The sequence below is a fragment of the Polyergus mexicanus genome, unplaced genomic scaffold (genome assembly GCF_030449975.1).
Source record: "Polyergus mexicanus isolate NDT 795.1 unplaced genomic scaffold, iyPolMexi1.0 SCAF_6, whole genome shotgun sequence".
NCBI lineage: Eukaryota > Metazoa > Arthropoda > Insecta > Hymenoptera > Formicidae > Polyergus > Polyergus mexicanus.
The window spans coordinates 6,790,675-6,805,667 of NW_027223326.1; the positions used below are offsets into that span (position 1 = coordinate 6,790,675).

The 14,993-nt window shown below is 32.0% G+C and overlaps 2 protein-coding genes across 4 annotated transcripts; one reads left to right on the forward strand and one right to left on the reverse strand.

The window, feature by feature from the left end:
- The first annotated feature begins 1,082 nt into the window (after positions 1 to 1,082).
- Positions 1,083 to 11,088, forward strand: LOC138933866 (proteasome adapter and scaffold protein ECM29). Its single transcript, XM_070296985.1, has 29 exons — positions 1,083 to 1,361; positions 2,029 to 2,276; positions 2,356 to 2,474; positions 2,639 to 2,788; positions 2,868 to 3,146; positions 3,239 to 3,434; positions 3,515 to 3,600; positions 3,851 to 4,040; positions 4,124 to 4,269; positions 4,364 to 4,664; positions 4,750 to 4,936; positions 5,070 to 5,423; positions 5,507 to 5,682; positions 5,765 to 5,866; positions 5,957 to 6,163; positions 6,241 to 6,355; positions 6,452 to 6,635; positions 6,748 to 7,036; positions 7,142 to 7,375; positions 7,496 to 7,840; positions 7,926 to 8,082; positions 8,288 to 8,446; positions 8,543 to 8,674; positions 8,749 to 9,058; positions 9,161 to 9,344; positions 9,422 to 9,557; positions 9,646 to 9,855; positions 10,016 to 10,224; positions 10,833 to 11,088. Exons 1-28 carry the CDS (start codon positions 1,340 to 1,342, stop codon positions 10,216 to 10,218), a joined length of 5,421 nt encoding a protein of 1,806 aa, XP_070153086.1. The 5' UTR covers positions 1,083 to 1,339; the 3' UTR covers positions 10,219 to 10,224; positions 10,833 to 11,088.
- Positions 11,089 to 11,522: 434 nt separating this feature from the next.
- Positions 11,523 to 14,684, reverse strand: Peng (Pumilio and CPL domain-containing protein penguin). Of its 3 annotated transcripts, none has more exons than XM_070296986.1 (3): positions 14,578 to 14,684; positions 14,120 to 14,239; positions 11,523 to 14,046 (listed from the first exon to the last, which is right to left on the reverse strand). In XM_070296986.1, the coding sequence occupies exons 2-3, from the start codon at positions 14,223 to 14,225 to the stop codon at positions 12,173 to 12,175; spliced, it is 1,980 nt and encodes a 659-aa protein (XP_070153087.1). In that variant the 5' UTR covers positions 14,226 to 14,239; positions 14,578 to 14,684; the 3' UTR covers positions 11,523 to 12,172. The 3 variants fall into 3 exon arrangements, with proteins under 3 accessions (XP_070153087.1, XP_070153088.1, XP_070153089.1); XM_070296987.1 differs by lacking the exon at positions 14,578 to 14,684 and adding an exon at positions 14,399 to 14,549; XM_070296988.1 differs by lacking the exon at positions 14,578 to 14,684 and adding an exon at positions 14,415 to 14,432.
- Positions 14,685 to 14,993: the final 309 nt, after the last annotated feature.

The window sequence follows — 14,993 nt, forward strand, 5'->3', positions numbered from 1 at the left end:
AATTCGCTCAAAACTTGGTAACAAATCCAGTGCCATCTGTGTCCGCATTAAGCTTGTGTTTTGGTGACAAAGCTTGTTGACATAACCTGACAGCAAATTGACGGCAAAAACCGAGCAAAGCTTGACATGATTTGACGCCAAATTGATGGCAAAAATCGACCAAGATCTGCGCAAGACAATCTGATAGCAGATTGTCAGCAAAAACCGAACAAATTCTGCAGCTTTTGGCCATTCATATAAAAGTATATATTTAAATAGATTTAAAGCCTTAACCCGAAGTAACAAAATGATGATAAGTTTTGGTCATAAAATGACCATTAGATAATTAGACATTATATAAAATCATGTTCTGTGCTGTGTGGGAATTTAGTTTATGAAACTTCAGAGTCTCACAGGAAATTGAATTTGAAACAAAAAAGTACCGATAACATAAAGAAGTCACGTTTTTTTTATGATTTAAAAAAAACTTCGAAATCCTTTTCAATCATTTGAAAAGAGTAACTAAATAAATCTGATGGGTAATTCAATAACAATAAACCTGATCTGAAACACCCTGTATAAAAGACGAAAATAAAAATGATAAACAAAGAGCTATTAATATAGAGATAAGGAATTAATATAGAAATTTTTTTTAATTCACAGAGATGATGTATTATTCTTTTTAATCAAACTTCCTGAAAAAAAAGAAATTTGTAAACCGCGCCATGTGAGTCTGCGCATGAATTGTTGTCTTCTTATCGCTTTCGCAATCGGCGACAGAAATTCTAACCTCAATCTCAACGCAATATTTTTTTGACACGAATAAATCCGATCGTAATCCATGGCGAAAATATTTTTTAGTAATGTCCATATATCTGAATTAATATATACCTATACATTTTAAAACCAACATTGTAAAACCGACCAAAAATTGTGTCCTTCCCGAAGAGTTCATATCTAAACAATAATGAATGTCATTTATCGGAAACGATTTTATACATTTTTAACGTTATTTACTAAAAGCTGGAGCTCCTTCTTCGCATTATTATAAAAATATTAAAAAATTATTATAAATATACATGGCGTGTCAACACTTCCTTTCTAACCTCAATCGGATTGAAATTTAGCGCCCTCACGTAAAACGACATTCGAGTCGCGACGAGAGGTGCGATACGTACGTAACGTGCATCATTGTCGATCGACACGCGTAATTACGTCGACGATTAAAAGGCACGTTTGACGATTTAGAGGGTGGAATTGTTAATCTATCGGCTACGCCGCTAATTAAACGTGATATCACGGACAATTATTCTTGTCATTCGAACAGCGCTTTCGCTGTCTCTTTACAGTCCTTTTCAAAATGGCAGCTACGGACGAGCTGAGTAAGTATCCCTCGGGGAAAGATATTCGATTATCATCGCGAAACGTCGTCGCGATTTTTTTTACGATCGGATCGTAAATTAAACGTCGCGTCAGCCGTCGAAATCGGCACGGACGTCGACGGCTGCGAGACCGGATGTTTGTCCCCCGAGCACTTTACGATGCTCGAGGGACAAACTCGATTGTCATGCTGTGAAAGAAACTCCTCTACAAAACGTATCTTTTTTTTGGAAAAATCGCGGGCGAATATTTACCTTACCCGATATTTCTTTCTTTCTCTCTTCCTGCTTCCCCCTCTCCTCCCCCCCCGTAAGTTTTCACCACGTGCTCACAGCTGTCAAATCTCGATATCCACGTCGACGTGCGATTTATTCCAATTCAATAGCTCGTGTGATATCAGCGTTTTTCGTGATGTGTAACTTTACATATTTTGATGACACTTGGATTACATTTTGTTGAAATAATAATGCGGATCGATAGATTTTATGTGCATATATATATATATATATATATATTTCTTTTTACATCCTCTCTCTCTCTCTTTTTATAATTATATAGAAAAAAAATTAGCAACACGCATATTGCATAACTGAAAATCTTAATGTTACTATTATTATTTATTTTTTACAATACTAATATACTAATTAATTCTTACATTGTTTCATTTAGCATTGCTTGAACGGGTATTTCTTCGCTTGGGTTCCGCAGAAACAGATGAGCAGTTACAGGCATCGGTCTGTAAATTTTTGCCTCCTGTATTGCTCAAGTTATCTAGCGGACAGGAAGGCGTTAGGAAAAAGGTGATGGAATTGTTGATTCATATAAACAAGAGAATAAAGAGCAGGCCTCAAGTACAGCTGCCTGTTGAGGCATTACTCCTGCAATATCAAGATCCAGCTGCTAGTTCGTTTGTGATTGTACGTTGGATATATGATTGTTATATTTTATAGGATTGGAAAAAAGAAGAACATTCTATGTATATTTGTATAATTGCAGAACTTTACGATAATATATATAAAGTTAGGATATCCTCGAATGGAAATGAACAAACAAGCAGAATTAGTTCCAAGCGTTTTAAATGCTATTGAAGGAAAACCATTGTCTCATCAAGATAGGTATGCTTATTAGAAGAATTTTCTTAACTATAAATTACACTTATTTTGATAAATGTTATATTATGCTTATTATTTATGTACATCAAATTATTCATTAAAATTTATAGAATTTTAAATTAAATGGTACATATGTCAATGTTATAGTATATGTGGTGATGTTACAGTTTAATGCTGATCATAATGCCAGCATTGGGACATATTAATATACCAACGGATATCGATAAACGAGCATCTCTTTTAGGCTTACAGGATAAACCTTATGTTGCCAAGCAACTTATAAACTTTATGCTGGATGTACTACTGTTACCATATGGGTAAGATATATTTGTTGTATTATTTTTAAATAATTATTTATACTTACTAATTGTGTGTGTATGTATGATATATTGTTAGGTCTGTAGGACAAACGGAAAATCAACAGACGGGTCAAACTATCGATTTCTCTCAGTTTACTGTGCCACCAGGTTTAAGTGATTATGCATTCAAAAGAGTGATAGGTGAAAATCCGCCAACAGCAGAACAACTGGAACAAATAAAGTTGGGCATTGTTAAATTCCTTGCTGGTGGATTTTTCCCAGATGCAGATATTCTGATACACTTGATTGTAGCAGTAGCAGATACTAGATTCAGCATTGCAAATATGGCGGATCTAGAATTAAAAAAGATTGTCGGGTGTGTGTATGAAAACTGTTAGAATATATTTATCAATTTTGACCTTATCATAGATTAAAGATTTGTAATTTGTAGCATGATTGTTTTTTTAGTACATTGGATTGGTCTTCGATGCAGTTAGCAGCTCCGCTATATACATTATTTTTGGGTACTGATGCATTAGCTACACAAAAGGAGGTAAAGCCCGAGATGAAACGACATGCTGCGAGCACTCGAATTCGTCTCAAGCTTTTACAGTATCTTTGTCGTGTAACTAAGGCAGGTTTCATTATACCACCATGTATACAGGTAAAATTTAATTGTATGTGAAAAATATATATTTTATTATGTTACATAATATAAAATAACAATTTTTTCGTTTTTCTCAGGTTGTTTTTGACTCACTTTATGGAAAAAATACAAATGCAAAGTTGAAATCATTGGCATTGCAATTTACATCAAATATCGTCCAACAGTAAGTTTTACAATTTATTTTTTAATATATTTTTCTTTATTCCATTGCCTCACTATTCACTGTATGAGAAATTGGTAGATTTTAGATTCTTAATTTTATTCTTTGAATTATTTTGCTGAAAACTAAATGGATTATATTTATTTGTGCAATATGCTACGTATTATTAATAATGTTGTATATTATTTATATTGCATTACATTATGGATATTGCTTGTCTATATAATAAATTGTTTGTTTTCAAATTTTTAAGTTGCAGTCTTGTACCGTTAGCTCGTGTTGCTGGAGTGATTTTGAATGGCATGATAAAATTGATTTCCGAGGGTGAGGATGGACATAAATCAATGGCATATACAGTTATTGGACAACTTGGTCAAAGAATACCGTCTTTAATAAACAAAGATTTGAGTCTATTACACAATTTGTTTGACACGCTTGTATCTGTAAGTATTTGATTTTATACAAATTACACAGTGACAAATTGTCGACATAAACATTACATGTGAATATATTGTTAATATTCAAGACGGACGGCGAGTTACGGCGGACAGTAAGGGACGCGTTGATTTGCATAACATCTGCATTCATACTAAACAAAGAGGATGAAAGCAATATAGCTCTAATGAACGCTCTATTATCAGTTCACATTGAATCTCCAGAATCCAGCGTAAGGCATGTATTGAATACAGACTATCACAGATTCTACTTATATTAATTTCAGTATATAGTCTAATTATATATTTGTAAATGTTATTTTTGCAAACAGATTTGTGGCAATGCATTACGCCGCAACCGTGTTTCCGCCTGATGACGCTCCGTCTCGGTACCTCTTGTTGTTAGCTTGTGGTGATAACAAACACGAAATAAGTACAGAAGCTATGAAAGCACTGTACGGCGTTGTGCATAAAAATGAAGACGATCAACAGATCAACAATAAAATATTGTTGCCTGAATTTGTGAAATTAGTAAGTTACATTTACTCGAAAATGCAATCGAAAATGCCCGCGAATAGCGGCAGAAATATGGACAAACAAGTTCTCCCATATAGTGTTACCACATTTTCTGAAGTAAGTTTTCAAATAGAATTACTATATCCATAAATAGGAGAATATTTTTCTATATATTAATGAGATATATATTTTTTTTTTATAGATTATTACTTACTTTCGCGTTTGCCTCGCCAGAAGTGCTAATATTCCCGCGCGGAATGAGCCACTGCAACATCCTTCCGAATATACTCCACTGATTGGACGTTATTTGGAGAAATTGTACAAGGATCAACCAGAAATATTAAATCATTATCTCAATATGATTTTGCTTCTAAGTCATTCTTCTGCAGGTGAAAAATAATTAGACATATCATACACAATTATAATTACATATAAAATATATAATACATTATACTTAAAACTTATAACATATTATACACAAAATTTCAAATTAAGTGTGATTATTTTGTTACCATGTTATAGATCAAATTTCTTTAAATGCATTATTGGAGGTACTTGGTTCTATTCCATATTATATAGTAAAATCCTATGATAAAGAGTTGCCATGGCTGCGTTCCTTGCTCACTTCCACTAAGCAAGATGTACGACGATTAGCTGCAAAAATATATGCTGCTATCACTGGTTATTTTCCAAAGAATGAATTTGAAAAGCATGTTTCAAGTATTATGGATATTATGAATAAAAAGAATTTGGAAGCACAACACGGTGCATTAATGGCGCTGACTTATATGATGGAAAGATATTTGATACAACAGCGAAATGAAAATAAAGATTTGTGCAATTGGGCGATTTATAATGATATTGTGAAAGCAATATGTACGCATTTGTATATTAAATATTAAATTATATATTTGCTTTATACATGCATATATATTTGAAATGTTCTGTTTGTCACTTAGGTACATATCTTCGCGATAACACAATGTTATTAATGGATGCTGCTATTCAAGCCATCGGCGTTTTAGGAAAAACATATTCTTTGCCCTTGCCAGCAGAAGGAAAAAATGATCTGAACAAGAAAACGATAGTAGAAACACTCTTTTCTGTATTATCCAATGCCAAGCTGAGTACCAAGGTTTGTTTTCTTAAACACAATTAAACGCGTCACACAATTATTTTATATTTATAATACTATATGAGAATTTTTCTTTCCTCAGATGAAAGAGAAAGCTGCCCTTTCATTAGGATACTTATCTGTCGGCGAATGTTTTCCGCATACCGCGGAGATCGCTAACAAAATTATAGCAACAGTCAAAGAGGTGCATATTTTCAACCAAATTTGATACATTTGTTACATGATAAAATATAACATAAAATAATTAAAAAATAATTTGATGTTTAACACACAGACGAAAGATATCGAAATTCATTTAATTCTGGGAGAAGCTTTGGTTTGTTGCGTTCAAGCGCAAGCTTCACTAGAAGCAAGAGACGCCTGGACGATTCTACCTGCCGAACATGTTGTTCCGTATAGTAAGAAGAGCGATGAATTATTAGTTCATGTGTTGAGCGAATTACTTAATATATATCAAGTGCCTCATCCAAATTTGCGACAGGTATCTATACTACATATTTTTTTTTTTAGAGGAATAAAGTAATTTTTGCTGTATTAATAGCATGATGTTTTTTAAAGGCAGTATGTGTGTGGCTATTTGCACTTTTGAAACACAATATTCAACGAGAATGTGTCAAGGAAAGAATGTCCACTATTCACTATGCGTTTATAGACTTCCTTTCAGATGACAGTGGTAAGTAAATATAAATTATCAATTGTATTATATTTGGTTTTATTATTATTATTTTCTTTGAAAGGGAAATCTAATTTTTTATTCCTTTTGTAATAGATATAGTGCAAGATGTTGCTTCAAAAGGCCTTAGTTTGGTACACATTAACAGCACACAGGAAGAGCGTGATGTTTTAGTGTCCACTATATTAAATCAGTTTACACAGGGCCGTAGGACGGTGCAACAAGTTACCGCTGATACCAAATTATTTGAGGAAGGTCAATTAGGGAAAAGTCCATCTGGGTAAGATTAAAATTATAAAAGAATTATTTTTGTGTTATTTTGAAATTAAAAATATTTGTGTTGTAACAATGAAAAGATATTGAATATTTTAAAAAAATAATACAACTTTTAGTGGCAATTTGTCAACGTATCGAGAAATCTGTTCTCTTGCGACAGAATTGCAAAAGCCCGAGCTCGTATATTATTTTATGCATTTGGCAAATCATAATGCAATATGGACATCCAAGAAGGGAGCGGCATTTGGTTTTGCGGCAATCGCTAGTATCGCGAAAGACGAACTGAATAAATATCTGCCTAGTATTATACCGCGATTGTATAGATATCAGTTCGATCCTACGCCTAAGATTCAGCAGAGTATGACCAGCATTTGGCGGGCCGTCGTTCCTTCAACGTCGAAAGCCGTTAGTAATAAATATTATTATATATATCTGTTAATAATATTTAATATCACGTGTAATGGAATAAGCGTAAAAATATGTTTTTTTTTTTATATATCACCATCACAGATCGAACAGTATCATAAAGAAATATTGACTGATGTAACTGATAATCTAACCAATAACGAGTGGAGGGTGCGTATCAGTTGTTGTAATGCTCTCGCAGATCTTTTAAGGACGAATGTTCAACTCAATTTGGCCGAATGCGGTCCGGAACTATGGAAGAAACTGTTTCGCGTAATGGACGATATTCACGAAGGCACGCGATTAGCCGCGACGAACACTGCTAAAATACTTAGTAAGGTAAATTGGGAGTTTTTTTTTTTTAAATAATGGTGGTTTACATATAATTGCGTGAGATATTTATATTTTTATATTTAAATATTTCTATATTTCTGTATTTATATTTAATCTTACATACAGGTTTGTATACGTCATTGCGATTTCTCGCATGGCAATGCGGGCAAAGAAGTTATTCAAGCGATATTGCCCGTGCTACTTGATATTGGGATTATTCATACCGTGGACACAGTAAGAACCATTTCATTGCAAACGGTGTCTCAGCTCGTATCTACGGCTGGCATTTTATTAAAACCGTCACTCGTCAGTTTAATACCGTCATTATTGGAGACGATTGGTGAATCGGAGAATCCTAAGCTCTCGTATTTGAGCAATGTGTGTGGTGCAACAACGGAAACTCAAGAAGCTATCGATAATCTCAGAGCCAATGTTGCCAAGGGTCATTATGCGTCGGATACAATAACAAAGGTACTTTATCTAGTCAATCTAAAAATTTTAGAAATAAATTTGATATATAGAGTTTTTTTTAATATCTTGATATTTTCTTCTACAGTGTATCCAATATATTGATGCTGATGTACTGAAGAATTTAATGCCAAAAGTAATAGAATTAATCAAATGCAGCATAGGATTTGGAACAAAAATTGCTTGTTCGCATTTCGTAATTCTTCTCAGCACACACCTAAAATCAGAATTGCAGCCATATAGCGGTTAGTAAATATATTTTAATTTTAGAATATGTATGTGAAATGCACAATATTCTTATTATATGAAATTTAATCTAATCTATATATATTTAAACTACTATCTTGTAAAATATTATATGACAATAATTTTGAACATATTTTATGCAATTTTTTACTCAGTTTTTTTCAATTTTTATATAATTAATCATTTTTATCATTTCCCATCTAGCTAAAATTTTATCTGCCTTACTTAATGGTTTAATTGATCGTAACGCTGCTGTAAGAAAAAATTATGCAATTAGCATTGGTCATATAGTTGGTTCAGCTAAAGATTCTAGTCTGGATAAATTATTTAATACTCTAAATACATGGTATTTGGAACGTGAAGGTACATCTAAATTCTAACAGTACATTCTTTATTTTGTATAGCCTTACATAATTTTGTTTCATGAAAAACTAAAAAAACAAAAATTATAAATTACAGATGATGCAATAAGATTAGCAATTGGACAAACTTTGCAATCCATAAACAATTATAATCAAGAGAAATTAAAGAATTATCAAAAGATAGTCATTCCTCTTGCCTTCTTTGCAATGCATGCAGAAAAAGTACCAGGTTTGTATTCCAATATTATAATTTATTATTTATAAATATACATTTTTTCTTTATATACTACTGCTATTTATTAGGGAATGAAAGCACTATTGAATTATGGACTGATCTTTGGAACGAAATAACGCCTGGGACCGAAGCGGGAATCATGCATAATCTGCAAGCAATAACCGATATTTTAAATACAACTCTCAAATCGGCATCGTGGACTACAAAAGTACAAGCCGCGAATGCGGTTCATACCATTGCTTTAAAATCAGGTCATAATATCGATATAGAAGCCAGAAGTACTTTATTAAAGATACTGACGGACGGTCTGCGTGGCAGAACATGGGATGGAAAGGAACGTTTATTAAACGCTCTCGCAATGTTAGCGTGCAATAGCAAGTATGTATATTAGATATTCTTATTTAAAACTTTATAATATTTATATATACGAATAAGTTAACTTGTTATATATATTTGTCAAATGTATACGATATATTGTAGAGAAACTTTAAACGCGGATACTGCATTGCTAGATACAATTGTGTTGACACTACATAGAGAAAGTAAAAAAGAGAATGCCGAGTATCGTCGAAGTGCTTTACAAGCTTTTGCTATGGTGTTACATGAACTTGACATTGATAGATTTACAGAAACATATGAAATTGTACAGGAAATTTTGATTAAGGTGAGTTGTATCAATAAATAACATTATAAAGAGATAGCTGTAAATAAATATGTTATATATGCATGCTTTTATATTAGATATCTGATAAAAACAATGATGACGAAGAAGATACTGCAGAAGAAAGTAGAAAGAAAAAGGAAAATAATATAAAGTTGCAAGAAACGGTTTACGAAGTACTTGGAAAAGCATGGCCTTCTACCAAAGAAACACAGGGTTAGATACTTGGTTAAATTTTCTTGTAATTTAATAAATGATAGAAATATATATCTGTATTTATATTTTCAATATTTTTTGTTTGCAGACAAATATTGCATAGAATTTGTAACTCATTGTCAGAAAGTACTGCCAAATAGTACGAGATCTGTGCAAATCACCATTTTGACGGCGTTAAATCTCTTTGTGGATAAACTTGTCATATTAAAAGTAAATAAAACGGAAATATCATCAAAAGATAAGAAACTATTAGATGAAATAAGTGATAGTTTTAATAAAATATTATCATATTGTATAAGTAAGTATATACATTATAAATCTCTTTCTTTCGTAAAAATATAATTAAATATATGTATATTAAATATGTTAATTCTATTTGATAATATATCATATATTACTATATTAAATTTTTTATAGCATTCAGATTCATATGACGGAAATGCATTTTCTTTTTGTAGATATTTCAAAGTTCACCAGAATTAGAAAAGAAGCATTGAATATAGTTCTTTCGTTAGGAAAAAAGATGCGTGAGACCAGTAACGACGAACAGCTCGACAAGCTGACGCGCGTTTTGAAAGAACTTTTGCCCGATCTAGTAAAGGATAACCAACCAGAAATACGAACCAGAGTTGTTGACATTAAGGAAATGCTTAAAATTTAACTAGCCGTGCGTACCTTAAGAGTATATCCCGAATCGAATTTACGTATCCGCATATGTCGTATATTGTCGTACAGTTGTTGGAGCGATAATAACACAAAAAATTCTGATAGCTATGGTTGCGTGTTTATTTAAATATGTTAATGTAGATGTGCCTAATATAGTGTTATATCGCTTAATAAGATGTAATTTAAAACTCTTGTTTATAATATTCCTCATTCACGCCCATGTATTATACCACAGTAATGAATCAAATGTTAAAATTATTGTTTGAATATTCAATTCTCATGAAAATTCTTATTCGAAATTGTTTACATTAATATATATTGTATTTGTGCATTCTATATCCATAATTTATATCGAAATATTGCGATTTAATTGGTTTTGTAAATATTCAATCACATTTGAAATTGAACATTTTTTCTAGCTTTATTGAAATTTCGAAGATTTTATTTAAAAACGACGGCAAAGCTTAGATTTGAGATCGTTTCAATCTCCAACTGCACGAAAAAATTCTTATAAAATAGTTTTTTTTTTTTTTTTTTTTTTTTACAGTATCTTAAATTCTCCTATGATATATCTATGGTCTATTAAACTGAATTTTTTTTTTATTACAGCAATATACTGATAAGAAAAAGTTGTCTTCCCTTTTTCCAACATAAATTATTTTTATGAGTTCTGTTCACGGAATAATTCACACTGTTATATCTAAAGTGCTCAAAAAGATTATTTCGAACTAAATGATAGAAGACTCATAAAGTCATTTAAAGTCTTAACGGGATAGATCTTACTGTTACTTAAAAGGAAAAGAAGACTGTAATACGAATATTCTGTAAGACATGTAGAGAGAGAGAGAGAGAGAGAGAGAGAGAGAGAGAGAGAGAGTAAAATAAAATCTATATATGCACAATTCTTGAACAAACTTCCGCAGATAGATACTGGTAAGAATACAACTCGGAAAAATAATTAAATATTTCGTACTCAATTATTAGCAAAATACATAAAATGATTAATTTATAATTCCTTTAATTGTCCTTTATGTGTGTGTTGTTTCACTATAATTATCTTTTTAAATATAACTTTACTAAAATTGGAGCACACAATCTCTCTAGATAAATGCGCAATGAATAATGTATAATAAAGCGAATTTTTATGATTAGTCTGATAAAATTTACTTTGATATGAATTGTAAACATTAACAATTTTCTTTTTCCAGAATATTTAATTAAATATATTTTTATTTTTTAATTAAATTAAATATAGATTAAAAAAGAATTTCATCTTATAAAAAAATTAATAGAGTTTATTTTATTTATTCTTACACATACACTATATTATAAAATCGAAAATGTAAAATTAAGTTTTAAAAAACTTAATTGTATATTCTGAATACACGTAATATGCTATGTGTACATATACAGGGTATCCGGTAACTTTTGATACACCCGAAGTGTAAAGGTAGATTGGGTCAAACCTCTGAGACTGAAAAGAAAAGTCTACCATTTTTTTTTTATAACACTTAGGGCTAATTTCACCAAGTCCGGTTGGATGAACCACAGACTTCTATAGAAGTCTGTGATTTAAAATGTCGGCGCTGATTGGCCAGACTTTCTACTCAATAATAACTCCTTTATTAAGCGTTATAAAAAAAATGGTTCAGAACTTTTCGACTGAGTTTGAGCCAATCTATCTTCACACTTGGGGTGTTTCAAAAATTATCGGACGCCCTGTATAAAATATGCAATATATGTACATAATATGATGACCATAGATATAAAGATAGACTATTTCAAAGCAGAGACAAAGCAATATAATTTGAAGATAGTCAATTGCATTTTTTCTCTCTGTTTTCGAATATATCCAATGTATACAATATAAAAAAAATATAGCATATTTTCAGTCCATTTGTATGTCTATGGATCATATATTATACTAATATATAATTTATATTATATTTTCAGTTTTTTATTTCATTATGGAGCGATGAATAATTTCTTTCTTCTTCTAATTTTTTTAATATTATTGATTTTCCAGGACTCTTTTTCAATTTGAGATCTTCCTGTATCTGTTTTAATTTGCCTAGCAATATAGATGCATAATTTGTAGATTCATTCTCTATGAGTAAGACTATTAAAAAGCAACTTCTGTTACATTCTATCCATTTTTTGAGTACTTCTAATGTTAAATGTGATAGCAATGCACTACCAAATATATATTCATTCTTTTTCAACAGCTCCTTGTCATTTTGAATGAGTTTCTTCAACATCATATGCAACCCGGGATGTTCAATTAATTTGCATTCAGTATCGTTTTCCTTGATCTTCGTATTTTCATCGCTGATAAATTTGGCAATTGATTCGAATGCAGATTTGAGTTTCTCCCCAGATCCTGCTTTTATTATTGCTAAAGTAACCATAGCTATCGCACTATTGGACAACCACGTTGCTACATCGGCGGTTACAGCATCAAGAAGTGGATCGCGAATCGCTTCGAGAAGTTCCTTTTCCCTAATGTCGGTTGGTTTCTTGCTTATCGAATTGTTATCGCCTTGACGTAAATATTCCACGACATTTGGTGGAAAATAATGAGAGTCCCTTCTAGCCACGAGATACAATATTACCTTCCTCCCATACTCGTTTAGTGCAATATCCGTTAGATCTTCTTGCAATTCGGCCAATATTATCTTCTTCATTATAACTGTATCATCTATAGAATCGAAAAGCGCTAATAATATCATGTAACCATGTTCGGACATACAAATCGTCTTTACATTTCCCTTGAGAGCCTTCATAATAACTTTTCTGTCTTTGTTATTGCCATGCCATATGCATTGTGCGGCGACTCTCGCTCCCATTTTTGTTTGCGATAGCGTTACAATAAAATCTCGCAGCATAACTATCAATTCGTTCTTGTCTTCCGCCGAACACACACAGAAAAATTCCCATAAAATTGTATGCAGTAGAGTGGAACTAACGAGACTTTTATTTAAAATCCTAACCAGATTCGCTTTCACGGCAGATAATGTAGCCGATTTCATACCCTCCGCATTTTCGAATACATCCGAAAGTGATTTAACCGATTTATCTTTCGCTTGTTTATATATATCCCCGTAAAATTCTTGTTTAAAATATATTTTATCGAGGTCCATGCACCAAGTAGAATATGCGAGTTCGATGAGAGGAGCCGATACAGTGTGACTCATAAATTTAACGATATTACCGTAAAACGTATTGATAACGTCATTCTTGATGTCTCGCGAGCCATGTTTTAAAATATTTTTTATGCAGTTTTTCGCGTATTTTGATTCTACCATCTGCACAGCAAATGGCTTTATTTCATGAAATATAGCTTTTCGAACATCTGCTTCGCAGTGCTTGATCAGGTATTGAATAACTCTCGACATATCATGTGTAAATATCACTTTGTTGTAGTCCTTCTCTAACATTTTATGTAATGTCCGAGTTAATATTATTCGATCCTGCAACGTGCAATCCGATCTACGTAACTTCTCGCTGATCTGTTTAGCCTGAATGATTTTATCGTACACCGTGTCATTATTCAATTTCTTAGCTCTGCGTTTCTGTCTGAGCTCCTTTCTTTCCTTTTTCAATATGAGCCAATCTGTTTTTTCGATTGTTGTATCATTCTTGGCCAGATGCAAATTATTTCCTTTCGAGTATTCTTCTTTCTTGATTTTAGGTTTCTGTCCAAGCGCTTTTTTTTTCTTTGATTTAAGCAAATCTATTTTCTCAGCTGTTGCTCTATGGTTTGCCACTTGTAAATTTTTTCCCTTTGAGTTTTTTTTTGTAAAGGGTGTCTTTATATTATTATCTGCAAAAGTATCGTTATTTTTATATAAATAATTTTTCTCATACTTTGTCTTTTTTATTCTTTTTATTCTTACCTATAGGTTTCTCGAATTTCACTTTCTTCTTTTTATTATTTGTTGTTTCTACATCATTCTCTGTATTTAAATCGTCAGTATCTAAATTCTTTGCTGGTCGCTTCATCTTTGAATTGATATCTGAGAAATATATAACATGCTATTCAAAGAGTAGATATCAAACTTTAATAAAAATTACGTATTTGACTTCTTTTCTAACACATTCTTTAATAATATTTAAAAAATCAACGAAAAAAAATCAAAATATTTTTGTCTTTGTATATAAAAGCTATATTTTACCTTAATCCAAACTAACCTCTTAAGGTGCAAAAAGTGATTTTCAATCAAATTTATTTTGAAAAAAATCCTAGAGCAACTTAATTTTACGCTGTCAACACGAGATAAGAATAGAAAAAGACAACAGAAGATATTTGAATAATAATCTAAGAAAATGATTTTATGGAGGCAATATTACTCACAAAATCCAAAATATCACCGTATGATATTTTCACGCACGTGCATATAACTTATAAACTATCCATTCGATCACATGATCTTTCTACGAGCTTACGTACGTGATTGGTCGACTGCATTGTGAATGTGCCTGCGATTGACAGGTCCGATATCTCGATACTACTCGAGATTCTCGATCGTAATGCTTCGAGAATCGCAATATCGTTTCTCGATAGACAAGTCGCATCGCGATCAATCACGAAAAGGTATCGTGGATTTTTGAGTCTCGCTTTGTTTTTCTCGCGATATCGTTATTATATTTAAAGGCGAATCGCGCGAATGTCTCTCATGGTGCTCGGCGTGATGTCACATTTCAAACGTAATATCATCTTCTCACGATTGTACATCGCGCGATTAGTACTCTGCGTTGATACCACTGCTT